This window comes from Falco rusticolus, chromosome 1, assembly GCF_015220075.1.
Source record: "Falco rusticolus isolate bFalRus1 chromosome 1, bFalRus1.pri, whole genome shotgun sequence".
NCBI lineage: Eukaryota > Metazoa > Chordata > Aves > Falconiformes > Falconidae > Falco > Falco rusticolus.
The window spans coordinates 79,900,606-79,913,724 of record NC_051187.1 but is presented as its reverse complement, the minus strand read 5'-3'; the positions used below and the strand labels follow the sequence as shown (position 1 = coordinate 79,913,724).

Below are 13,119 nucleotides of genomic sequence, written 5' to 3'. Positions count from 1 at the left end.
GAGCAACCTCTTCCAGTGTCTCGCCGTCCTCATCATAAAAAATCTCTTCCTTTGTTATGGCTTTTGCCTGTGAGTTCCTGAAGTCGAGACTCTGCAAGGTGAGGCAGCGGGCTGGGGAGGTGGAGGGAGCTCAGTGAGGTGGAGATGGGCTTTCCATGGCTGCTTCTCCTCACCTTTGCTTGTTGGCAGCCGGGGGGGGAGGGGCAGGTCAGACTGGGAGGCAGGGGATGGTGCTGCGAAGAGGCTGGATGTTTGGCTGGAAACAGCTAATGCCTGCAGCCAGTATCTCCGGTACTCCAGAATGGTGTTCGCGGGGCAGTTGTAGTTAAACGCAAGACATCCACGAAGAACTGGAATGAACTGGAAGGGCTTTGGATGACTGCAGTGATAAGTTGACAGGGGAAGCCCAGAAGGTGGAGGCAGATGAGAGTGAAGGCAGAGACAGAGGCAGTGCCACAGGAGAGTTGTAGCCGTCAGGGCTTGTGTTTATCTTTGCAGCGGTGATTATTTTCAGATAGCGGTGTGAGTGTAAAACATCAGCTCCTGCTATTAATAGTACTGCAGACAAGGCTGTTGCTCATTACTGACAGGTGAGATGAAGTTAATTTTATTTCATCCTAGGTATGAAAAAGTGTAGAAACAAGACAGGCTCTGAGTCAGTCCTCTCAGCCCTGAAAAGATGGGGCAGAGACAACCCCACATCCCTGGGGGGTGGCAGCGTGGGGTGGTTTTCACACGGTGTTTCCACCCTGCTCCAGAGTTCTGGAGCTTCCTGCTGGAAGAATGGATATGGTGTGGAGCTGCAGGTGGCTAGCATTGCTGAAAACATGTTGCGTTTAGGTAAAAAGCAAACTGAAGTCCTTCAGGGTTCCTGCTCTGAAACTGGAGGGTTTGCCCAGAGGAGAGAACGTCTCAGCCCAAGGTCAGTAGCATGTAATGGGACTCCAAAACAGCTTCTGGTAGCAAATCCACATCCGGATGGGATGCAGCTCCCTGGAAGGAGGGGTTTGATAACCCCACGGGTGACAGCTGCTCCTGGGCTTGTAGCCACCTTTGGATGCTTGAGGTGTCTTTAGCAGGCTGAAGGATCTGGCCACTGGTGATCCTCAGAGCAGGAGCAGATGCAGGCACAAGGTGGGCAACAGGGTAAAAGTCTGGGGGATTGATGGTGCTGATGTAAACGAGGGCCGAATACAGCTTGCATTGTTTGAGCAGATGTGTCCTGTCTGCTGCTAATTATAAGCGTTGCATGCACAACACACACTGGGAGATGTGCCAGATACTATTTCTTTTCACGTTGAACTCAAAATCATTATAATTAAGCTTTAAAGTTGTAAGTAAAAACTAACAAGGAGTGTGGGTTTGCTATCATGCTGCTTGCAACCGGGCCAGTCCCGGTCAGGGTGGATGGGGGTGAGGGTACAACCTCCATCCTGGAGGACAGGTGGAGGGGGCTGGGGGTATGAAGGGGCCTTGTGGGCTCTGCTGTGGCAGGCATGTCCAGATTTGGGTTTTAAATAGGCAGAAACCCCAAAAATACTAGAAACGTGCCATTTTACAAATGTGGGAAGTGTTGCTGAGTGAGCTTTAGCAGCTTCTTGGTCTTGGTGGGCACAGAGAAGAGGTGCTTGCTAAGAAGGGAAAATCAGGAATAAAAGTGGGAAGCAATCAGGGAGGCAATCGTGTAACCTTGGGCCAAGAGGAACCCGGGCAGCTACCTCTGGTTTGAGGAGAACAAGACAGACTTGCTGAAGAAGCAGCTCCAGGAGTTACTGGGCGTAGGGCTGGATGCGAGGGCTGCAGCGGTGGCGCGGGGGCTCTGGTTGATGGCTGCTTTGTGGCACTTTTTGGGGCTGCCTTAGGTGGGTGCTAGGGATGGCACCGTGTGCCCCCGGGGGATCATCCCATCTCTGCTCCCCAGACATGGGGGGACTCATGAACCCTCTTTTTGGACTACACCACGGGAGCTGAAATTGGTGGCTGTGCACGTGGAGCTGAGGCTCACTGCAGCCCCGATTTTGTGGTGTGCTTGCCATGCGGCCAGAGGCGTGATGGATGGGCTGGGGGGGTGGGCTGGGCAGAGCCGCCACGTGATGAGCAGTTTAAAAACGGTGCTGCAGAACAGCGAGCTCTCAGCCCCACGATTTGTATTCGGAAGGAAGGCGGCTGCTGGTTTTCAGCGTGTGTAGGTCTTCATCTGTGGTCATGTCTGAATAAATTACATTCTGAGATCCAAGTGAATGCAGGGGAACAAGCCGTACTGTCAACGCGGCAGCAGAGGAGAGACGTCTTTAACTGCTCCTGATAAATGGGTCAAGATGGGTCCCAGTGTTTTAAAAATTAGCTGTTGACCTAGATAACGACAGCATAATGACTTGCTCAGGGTGGGAACAAAGGCGAATGTCACTGAAGCTGCACATTGCTCTGAAGGTGGGGACGAGCCTGGTGTGCTGGGCTGAACCTGAGCTGGTTCCCCACACTTCATTTGTACCCAGCTCTTCCTCGGCAGCTGGGCTGTGCCGCAGGGAAGCACAGAAGACTTCAGCTGTCTGATGGCTTTGCCAAGACGCAAGATGCATTTGTCCCACAGGCAGCAGCCCAGGAGGCACCTCCTGCCACCCCATGCTGTCCCGTCCTCCAGTAATGAAGGACTCAGCATTGCCTTATTCATTTCCCCCTGGTATTTTGCAGGGGCGGTGGTGTCATGCACTCCTGAGCACCCATCCAGGCTGTTTTACACCGGTCCTTGTGGAGATGTGCCATGCATTTGGGTTGGGCTGGTTGGCAGGGCTGATGCTAAAGATGGAGCTGCTGCCCAAATCATGTTTTCTTCTGCTTAGCACTGGGGAAGGAGGTTGCACCACACCAGGGCTTTCTCCTGTGATGGGATCCGCTTCCTCTGGATGATGCCATGTTCCTCCTGAGCACTGAAGTCAGCCGTTTCCTCCTTGGCCAGAGACCTGTCAGTGCCCCTCATTAGCTGCCATAATTGAATAGTGGTTTTCTTGGATGTTAATTAAGTAATATACAAGCTAAGTTGCAGTTGCTCTGTGCTGACAACACTGGTCTTTTCAGTTCAGGTGAAGACACTTTCCCTTCATCAGGATTTTCTGTAAAGGTATTTAGTTAAGACCTGAGCAATTTGTTACTTGAGTTTCATTTATTTGTTGGGGTTTTTTTAGTTCCCTTGCTGGTGGGGCCGAATGATGCTGTAACACTCCAGAGTTACAGCAGTTTCTAATTGCATTGGCTTTAATGTTTGTTGGCCAGTATGAGCAGAGGGATGGGATGGCGTTGGTCCCTCTCTCCAGTGAGGTCTGGTTTTATTTGAGCTTCATAACGGGGGCTGTGGTTGGAGCGCTTGCGACACCGGCTTGCTCACCCCAAGCCCAAATGGGTGTCCTTCAGGCTGCTGGGCTTTGATTAGATTGGGTTTTGCTTTGGCCTCTTGAAGGCAGCATTTGTCCTACCGAGCCCTCTGCCCCGTGGCAGAGCAGCAGTGCCGAGCCCCCTGCCCACTTGTCCTCAGTCTGTTCATTAAGCTGCATCCTCGCTCCTGGAGCGGGGTGCCTGCTGACCGGTGCTGGGGTGCAGTTAAAGATGGGCTCATTTTCCTTGCTGAAACTCTACGTAGTTCTGACCAGAGTTGGTTGAGCACCCTGTTTCCAGCTCGTGAGATGCTCTTGCCTGGCACTCACCAGCAGAGGAGGAGCAGCAGCTCCAAAGCAAGGGGCACCTGGCCATGAGCACCCCAGCCTGTGGGTGAAAAGGCGTGGGTGAGCCTGATTTTGGCTCTGAACAGGAGATGCTCTTTTTGGTGAGTGTGTATGTTTTCCTCTGTTGGTGCTCTGCTGGCTTTCATGGTCCCAGTTTCTCACTACCAGCATCTTGCTGCTCAGTTTGGATTTTCTATTTGAAGCTGTCTTAGGCAAGTCCTGTGCTGAGTTCCTGAAGTCCGAAAGAGGAGGATGCACTTAAGTGTTCAGACACGCAGGGGAGAGGTCAGAAACAAGCCAGGTGGTCACCTATTTAGCCTTTCACATCAGGTCCTTGCGGGCGGGGAAGCAGGTGGCAGGAGTAGCCACTGGGAGTCCTGAGCCATCAGGCCTGCTCTTGCATCACATCTGCAAAGCAACATCATTAAAAACAAGAGGTTGGGGCCATGGCTTGGTGTCTGGCCCACAGGAGGCACAGGTTTCCCAGACCTAGGGAGGTTCCACCACCTCCCCCAGCTCAGCCTGCCCTGACCCAGCAGGGGGGCTGCTGTCCTGTTTCAAGCTGGCTCCCTGCCTCTCGCCACAGCACCAGGGAAAGGGGCTGCCAACAAGCCATTTGCTGGAGACCAGAGCTTCTGGGAAGCAGGAGTCCCAGTGAGGGAGGAGTATGGCAGCACGGCGTACAAGGGGCTGGCTGCCTGTGCTGCCGCCGGGTCGCAGGGTGGGACACAGCAAGCAGCCAGAGGTGGGTTGTGCTGTGATGGGAGGGATCCAGGACTTGCTGCAGTGAAGGTAGTGGCAGGACAGGGGAGCGTGACTGCGTGTGGGTCAGCAGTTGCCCATCGTGTGCGGCGGGAGCTGAGAATCGTTACCTGTGTATGATGGCAGCCAAGTGCACTTTGTAATGCTTTGTCCCTAGGAATCTTGGTTTTGTTTGTAGTGACTTGCCTGTGCGTTTTCCTTGGGAAAAGAGCTTTCCCTTCACAGTTTCACAAGGGAAAAGAAAGTTTGGTCCTTATTTGTGGAGGCCGTTAGTCCCCACATGTGACCGAGAGGTGATTTCTGACCCCAGGCCTGGCTGCCATTGGTGTGTGTGTCAGTGGGTGCTTTGCCTGCTTTGCCCATCCGGGGTGGCCAGCAGCTACATGTGCTGCTTTGTCTCCCACAGGCTCCTGCTTCTGGGTCGCTGTCCTGGATGGCAACGTGGTGGGGATCGTGGCAGCGCGGGGCAATGAGGAAGACAACACAGTGGAGCTGCGCCGCATGTCCGTCGACTCCAACTACCGCGGCAAAGGGATTGCCAAGGCCCTGGGCCGCAAAGTGCTGGAGTTTGCCATGCTCAACAACTACTCCTCTGTTGTGTTGGGAACCACGGCCGTGAAGATGGCAGCCCACAAGCTCTACGAGTCCTTGGGGTTCAAGCACGTGGGTGTTGTCGAACATTATGCCCTGCCGGGGATGACGCGCTCCTTACTGGAGAGAATGTTTTTCCAGCTCCGCTACCACCGCTACCGCCTGCAGCTGCGGGAAGAATAAAAAACCCCAACCAAACACACACACACAAAATTATTTTTTTCCCCTCCTTCTCCCCCTTCAAAAATAATAAATTTCCCGTCTCTTTCTCATCACTGTTCATTTGCCAGTTCTGGGTTGAGTTGTTGTTCCCTCACGTCATCTCTTGGTTTGCTCCGTGCAGCTCGATCGTCCGGCCGAGCAGCGCTCCTTCCTCGCATGCTGTAGGTGGTGGTGCTGGGAGTCCTGCGACCGTGGGGCGGAGCGGAGCCGCGGCCTCTCCTTCCCAGGTACCTCCGTAAAGCACAGAAACTTAACTGCAAAATAGTGCCACTGCTCTGGTGTACATAGTCTTCTCCATTTCCAAATGTAAGATAACGTAGTGATGCATTCATCATAGTGCAGAAATATTACTTGAATGCAGTTTTCAGTATTTCATGCACCAGTAAGTAAAATATGCATTCGTCTTACCATTATTTACTGGTTAATAGTTTTCCAAGAAAAGGTGGGGGGGCAATCCCCCCCACCCCCCTACCCAACCCGCTTGCTACAATGCATGAAGAGGAAAGCGCGTGCACGCACTCAAACACATCGCACTGCCACCACGGCACTGGTGTTGCACTTTTTTTGGATGTGCCTCATTTGCCAAATGTCTGAGAGACCCTGGGCGCATCCGGTAACCACGACTCCGCTCCATCCCCCCCCTCCTTCCTAAGCCAGCACAGACACGGACCGGCTGAACTCTGAGCCCCATTGTACCATAGCGTGAAGTTAAGATCAAACCTAAATATCTCCTGCGCTGTTCTGTAGCCACGCGTAACCTGCAGTCCTGGGCCAGACTCCGCATGTGCGTTGGACTCTCTCTTTGCTGCCTTTCGGGGTTTTTTTTTGTTTGTTTTTATTTTATTTTATTTTTAAGGGTGTTTTTTTGTTGTTGTTGTTGTTATTATTTTTAGTTTTGGCTTTTGCTGAATGGTGTCATTGAGGCGTAATGGAGGCTGCAGTTCCTATGGCAACACATTTGCACATTAATGTGCGCACCAAATCTAACCACTTCAGAGAAGCAACGTGTGACAGATAATAGCATTTGGGGGAGCGCTGGGGTGGGGTGGGGGGGAGCGTACTTATCTTAACCAGCTGCTTGTTTGATAAATGTAGATGGCCTCACTGCAGCCTTCCATCAAAGGTAATTAACTGCTTTAATGATGTCAGATTTGTGAATTGTACAATGCAAAAAGCAATGCAAAGCAGATCCGGCATGTGTCTGTACCCGGTATGTATGTACAGTGCCTGCCAACTAAAGAATAACCAAGACTACAGCTTCTTCTAGCCTGAGATATCAACTTTTATAACTTACTTAAACAAATAGCAACTTTGCATGAATTACATCTTGGGGGAAAAGAAGATCGGTAGGTTTTAATTTTTAAAGCGTGGTATCAGAAGTATACAGAAAACCATTTCTGGCTGCACTTCATTTGGGGTGGGTGGAGGGGTTCAGCTCTGTTAATACATTTAAAGGGAAAACCCCTTTAATTTAGTTCCTGGGGTGGGGGGAAAGTTACTATTTTATGAAGTATTATGCAGGGGGAGGGTGGGGGGAATGCCACCTATCATGATGAACTTGGTGAAAGGGTAGAGCATGTGTTAACCACGCTTGCACTTGCAAACACAATGGAAGCATCAGCAGGAGAGCCCCAGAAGGGAAGCGGCGTGGGGCGTGCAGGGGGGGAGAGGAGCCATGGAGCGGCCGGGGGGGCAGACGGCATGGACCCACGTGTGGGGTGCTGCCTGCATCTCGCTCGTTCCAGGAGCTGCCCTTTCCTCTCCAGCCAAAAGCTTTCCCAGCACTGAGGCGCAGCCAGTGATGCTGAATGAGAGCAGTGGGGAGGAGGCTCGCCCCATCCCCACCGGGGCCGTGGACTGGGCACTGGTGCTGGGGATGAAGGAGCCATTTGGCACAACCCTGGCAGTGCTTCAGTGCTGGGCTCGGGCTTGGTCCAGCCTGTGTGGAGCCAGAGGGGCAGAGTCCCAGTGTGTGTCCCAGCAATAAAGGGGGAAATGAGGATGGTGAAGGGCACTGTAGCAAGAGACCGTGAGTTTAATTAACAAAATTTCTGTATGGGGCACTATATTTTTAGAAGTCTTTCTATGCTGTACATTTCTCCTGAAGCTGAAATAATGTACTGTTGGTAGGGGTTTTTGTATAGTGTACAGAAATTGGCAGAATATTTTCTTGCTGCATTCAGTGATTTATTAACCGAAGTAAAATAGACAAATATAAAGTGTTAGCAAAAGTTGAAAGAAAAAAAAAACAAAACAGTTTGTGCCTTTTTTAGTTTATTTTTCTGTTGCTATATAATCACTGCACTAAAACCTTTCCAGAGGGGGGAAAAAAACAAAACTAGTCTCTTAATAAGGGAGGAATACGTAAAGCCTAAATTGAGCATTAATTTTTTTATTGGGATATTTAATTAAAAGAATGTTGCTGGTTTTATTTGATACCTGTGCCTTTGTAATAAAACTCCACATCCTGTCAGAAAAGCCAAACCTGGAATAAATCCCACCAGATCCCACAGACACAGAAGTACCATCAGGTTACCAGTATTTTCTTTTAAAACATGTAAATCTTAACTGATGATATTACAGTATCTGATCGTAATACCTGTTGAGTTGCCTGGAGAAGAGGTGCTTTAGAAAGGTACAGCTTTGGGGGTGCTGACTGCATTCCTCCCCAGGCACACCAGATGCCAGAGATGCACGGATAAGGATTGAGCTGTTGCCGCTTGGCCAGTAGCTGCCAAGCAAATTTATTCCCTTAATGCTTCTGCCAGTTGCTTTGTGACCAGGCTTTTTGGAAGAAATCCAGCTGGTTGCTCCCAGCTCTCCAGTCAGGACAGCTCGTTTCTGAAGGAAAGGGCTGGCTGCCAAATAGGCTGGGTTTTGCTCTCCTCAGAAGGTGAAATGCCACTGATCTCAGCACTGGTTTTTATTGGGAAGCCCGCGTGTCTGCCAAAGCTGCATCCCCGGTAGTAGCAGTGGGGCGCGGGTCCAGGACCTCCAGCGTTATTGCTGCTTTCCCACCCACCCAGAGCTGCTCTGAATAGGATTAGAGAAGGCTGGGCTTAAAAGCATCAAGTGATATTGTTGTTTCATCTGCAATCATGGGAAGTTTCCCTAAATATGATAGCTTAGGCTCAGCTCTGGAGCCAGAAGGTCACTGGTCTCCATGGCTGCTGGGCTCAGGACCACGTGGGGTTTACCCACTGCCCCCCAGGATCCAGCCTGCCTCCCACTGCCTGGGCCAGCGTTCTGGTAGACCGTGGTGCAGCTCGGGGGGTGATGTGTTGGGACTGAACTGCCTTTGGCGGATCCATCTCTCTTCTCTGCCTGTTTCAGGGTGCATTGGTTTAAACAATGCTGCGTGGAAAAGCTCCCACAGCGCATTGCTTGTGCCTCCCAGTACTGGCTTTGCAGCCCCCCTTGGGGAACTTCTTGCTGCTTCTGCATCAGATAGCTGTAGTTGGCACAGCCCTGCATCATGACCATCGTCACCCCTCTTTCTCTGGGCTTCAGCATCACCTCCTGATTCTTCCCACTTCAGTTCAGCAGCTGGGTGGGTGCAGAGAGGCACAAGATGATTGTGGGTTTGGTCCTAACCAGAAGAGCTTGTGATCTGGACCTGCTGCCAGAAACTCCTTGAGATCCTATTGCCAGTGTTGAGTCTTAATTCCAACAGACTCACATGAGGGTGAGATGCAAGGGCATGCTCCTGTTTTATTTTGGTGTTTTCTTCTTCCAAGGACACCTCTAGCTGGAGTGCTGGGAAAAGCAGAGCATCTCTTGGGTTCTAGCCTCAGCTGGTCAATGGGATGGCTAGTGAGACTGCTTCAGATTTAGGTGGAGGATATGTTGGAGATGTGGAGGAACTTCCCACAGCTGTGCCAGGCGCTTGCTTTTACTGTGCTGTGCAGGTGAGTTGCGGCAGCCCGCTGCCCTTGCATGGCATGCCATGCCATGGCACTGAGAGTGCAGTTTTCTCACCTGGCAGCTCTCCTTGGCATCGTGGCTTTTTCTGCTAACCCCTGTACAGTGGGCACTGCTCGAGTGCCCTCTGCTTGGAGGGGACTGCAGCAGAGCCCTTGCTTGCTGCAAAAGGCACCAGGTGTGATGTCCAAAAATACTAATTAAAAAAAAAAATGGAAAAAATGGGAAACTTAGCATTGCCATGACTAAAGTCCACAGCCTTGGGGCTATCCCAGCTTTCTGGCACTGCCTGGGCCATTCCCTCTGGAGTGAGTGGGAACACCCTGCACATTCTGAGCAACCTGGCATCTCAAGCACATGTAATATTTGGCAATAAGCTCTGTGGGAAGCTTGGCCCCTGCATGGACCCAGGCCAATAATGCTGAGCAATCAAACCAACAAAGTGGTTTCTAATCTTACTTGAAATCCTTGAACTGGTATTTGTTGGAAATTCATGCCATGTTTTCCCTCCGTGAAGCAGATAGCACCTGCAAGATGCTTAGAAATGGCAGCTGTAATTCATCTCTGCGGTGAGATGCAGAAAAGCGTGGGGTGCTGCTGTCAGCCAAAAGCTGTTCTTTACCTCGCTGTGACCGTGCAGTATTGGGATGGTATTTCTGAGCAAGCCTTTACCTCGCCCCGAGCATGCTGCAGGCTGTACCCACACGCAGGACCAAGCCTCGGGAGCTGGGCTCTCATCTGTGTGGCCTATTGCTCCTGCCTCCGCGGCACATGTGGCTTGGGGAGCAGCCGGGGAGCGCTGCAGGGCACTGCCCGCTCGAGGAGGAATGTTGTGTGGCCACAGGGTACCTTGGCTGTGGGGCATTTCAGTCTGCCCGTCGTGGAAAGAGAGCTAGCAGCATAGTCAACCCCGTCAGGGAGAAGCAGGCTTGTTTTAAAAGACGTTTGTCAGAAGCAAGATGGGTTCAATGTTGTTATAAGGAGGCCGTAAGGATGTGAGTTTGCTCTTCAGGTCTGAGGCGCAGCAGCACTGCAGGGTTGAGCTGGCTGGCAGCGTGCAATGGGGGTGGCACAGGGCACCAGAGCAGGACCAGCATTTGGAATGCTGCAGAGGTAGTTGCACCCCCAAAGCCAGCATCACAGCTCGCAGGGCACAAGTTGTTCTTCTGATACATGCAAGACTGAGGCACCTAAATGCTTAAAATCCCAAGGGCCAGCTCCGCATCTTGACTCGTTTCAGCATCACCCTTCAATGAATGGAAGGGGTAAATGACTCTGAGGGTGTCCATCCTGGGGCTGGAACCTGGACGGTCATTTCCCCCCTGTATTCGTCCCCATGGGAAAAAAGGGTGATACTTTAGGTCTTTATGTCGGAATTTAATAGTCCCAAGTGTAGGAAAATCAGGACTAAGGGCCGGCAGGTGGCTGTTGGGGTTTGGATGTGCCTGTTGGGGTCCTGATGCTGCACCCCTGCAGCAGAACGCAAAGCGCTCGGTGCCTGGGGGGAGGATCAAGCCCCTTTCTTCCTATGGCCAACTGTGAGAACAGAAAGTTCTGTGGTCAGAATGCCCAAGGGAATTGCAGTTTTACAAAACCTCGTCACAATCCTTGCTGCTGCCCGTTGCTCGCTGAACCTTGTCTGTCCATGATGCAGGTCTGCTGCCTTTTAATTTGCCAGATTTGCTGGCTGAGGTGCAAGTGGATAGAGACTGACCGCAGGGATTTCCAAATTGCCAAACACACAAAGGCAGGAACCAGCTCCAGTTACCTCTGAATTAACAATCTCATTTCAATGTGCTCTGAGCCCATGTTTCATTAGCGCTAGTGTGAAGCTGTTGGTATGCACTCTATTTAAAGCTTAATATAGGCATTTTAATTCCATGCTAACTGGAGTCTTGCAGTGGAATATACTGTACCACGTAAAGAAAATGAAGGGATGCAAACTGTTAAATAAGCTTTAAAATGCAAAAGGATAATTTTCTATTTTTTTTGTCCCTCAAAATAGATCCACATAGAATCTTGAGAAAAAAAAATGGTGCGCTCTTGCGTCCCTCAGTAATAGAGACTATGCACAAAGATTACGCTTATCTCCCGCCAAAAAACTGATGCCTGAATGGTCATTTGGAGTACCTTTCATTGAAAATAAAATAAGAGCATAATGTGAACAACAGAGCATTTAGTTAAAACTCAGTACCATTTAAAACAACAGGCTCTAAGTCAGCATTTGGAGTTTGACCAGTTTAAAATCGTTGTTCACTGCTGTCTTTGTACTACACCATGGTCAGCTATGGACGAGAATATGCTTTTAACATCTGAATAGTAGAAGATAGACTTGCTGAGACCAAGAGCATAACAAATATATAATGCAACTGTAAATTTATTTACGAGTAACATGTTTGAATGCAGGAGCAGCTACTGCTATGTAAGCTTAATGAACATATAGCTAACATTGTTTTCAATTTCTTTTCCTCCAAAGCTTAGTCCTTTTGACTTGTAATATGTATATTTGCTTTTTTCAAAATGTAATTAGGTTTAACAAAGCATCTGTTGCTTTGTGAGTTGTACTTTCGATTGTGCTGGGCCGTTAGCTTTAAGCGGTTTGTGTGCTTGTGTTATTTTATTAATTAAGACTTCTTGAGACAAATGCGGTAAAGGAAAAAAATATTTTTTTGGTAGTGTTAAGCAGATGTGTGGTATGTATTCGGAAACTGTCCAATGTCAGTTGAAAAAAAAACCAAACCACCCAAACTGGGGCTAAATTGCTTACTAGAACTGCTCATGTTTAAGGCAGTGGCTTTTTAGTTCATGGGTTACAGGCTAGACTCATGCCGAAATAGAAACTTGGATTCCCCTGAACAGCCTCTTACTCTGCATCTCTTTACCGTTGTACAAGACCAATGTGAAATTAGCCTTGTGTTTTCTATGTTCAGCATAGTATGTACTGTACTTTGTAACGGGAAGTGGCTACGAAAAACAAACATATTTTAAAACAGCAATAATTACCACTGTAAAGCAAATGAGCACGTGGGAGGGAGCACAGGGAGACAGTTAATGAAGGTGATACCGTTAGGAACACACTGGCGTCAGTGCTGCTGTTGCACCTGGGGAGCACGATTAAGTACTGGGAAAGGCGATCGGTCTCTGGGACTGGATTCACCTTGGCAGAGAACTTGCCCAGGTAGGATCCCTCCGCCTGAATTGTTCTTTGGCGTTGGAAGTCCTCACACAGCGCAGGTTTTTCACTGCAGTTTTAAGGGTGAGTTATTGCAAATACAGTTCCTAGTGGGAGAGACAGACACAAGAAAGAGCTGTCAGAGTCACACAGAGGAAGGCAAATGCTCGTTGCCGCAGCCTCGTACCCCAGCGTACTCTGCTGCTGCACTACTGGGGCTCAACAACAGCAAAAAATAGAATACATTAATACAATTTTCTCACGGAGGGAAGCAGGAGTCAGCTCTGTTGGAAAGCTGTTTGCATACCGTCAAGGCATATCAATACAAGCCGGTTCCTCTGTAGCGTGGCAGGACGTGTTAAGATGTGTGCGAGCTGGCCCTTGGTGTGCTCTAGGCAGTTGAGCTCCAGCCTACAAAGCGTTATCCCGATGCAGCGTGGTCTTTCCATTGTCCGTCAGCAGAGCCCCGGGAGCCGGCCAGCTCTCGAGGGCCAGCAGGGTGTCCTCGGGCAGGGTCAGGCGAGGTGCTCTGGACAAATGATTTGTAGGTACTTAAGTTCTGTTCCTGATGGCCGCTGTAACTGTGAAAATTAACCAGACCTGCTGTGATAAATTTGGTTATATAAGGTTTATTTGGTTAATTTTTTATAAGTGAAAACTGAAAAGATGAAAGAGAATTGTAATATGAAAGCAACTGCTGTAAATAATGTACGAATGAATAAAATCTAAAACTTA

The 13,119-nt window shown here is 49.8% G+C and overlaps 1 protein-coding gene across 1 annotated transcript in view; it reads left to right on the top strand.

Moving 5' to 3' along the window:
* The window catches only part of NAT8L (N-acetyltransferase 8 like), a 37,300-nt gene extending 24,181 nt beyond the window's left edge, over nt 1–13,119 (top strand). The window contains exon 4 of the mRNA XM_037394984.1: nt 4,885–13,119. Within this exon, the coding sequence (XP_037250881.1) occupies nt 4,885–5,252 (368 nt within the window). The 3' untranslated portion in view covers nt 5,253–13,119. The remainder of the gene's footprint in view (nt 1–4,884) is intronic.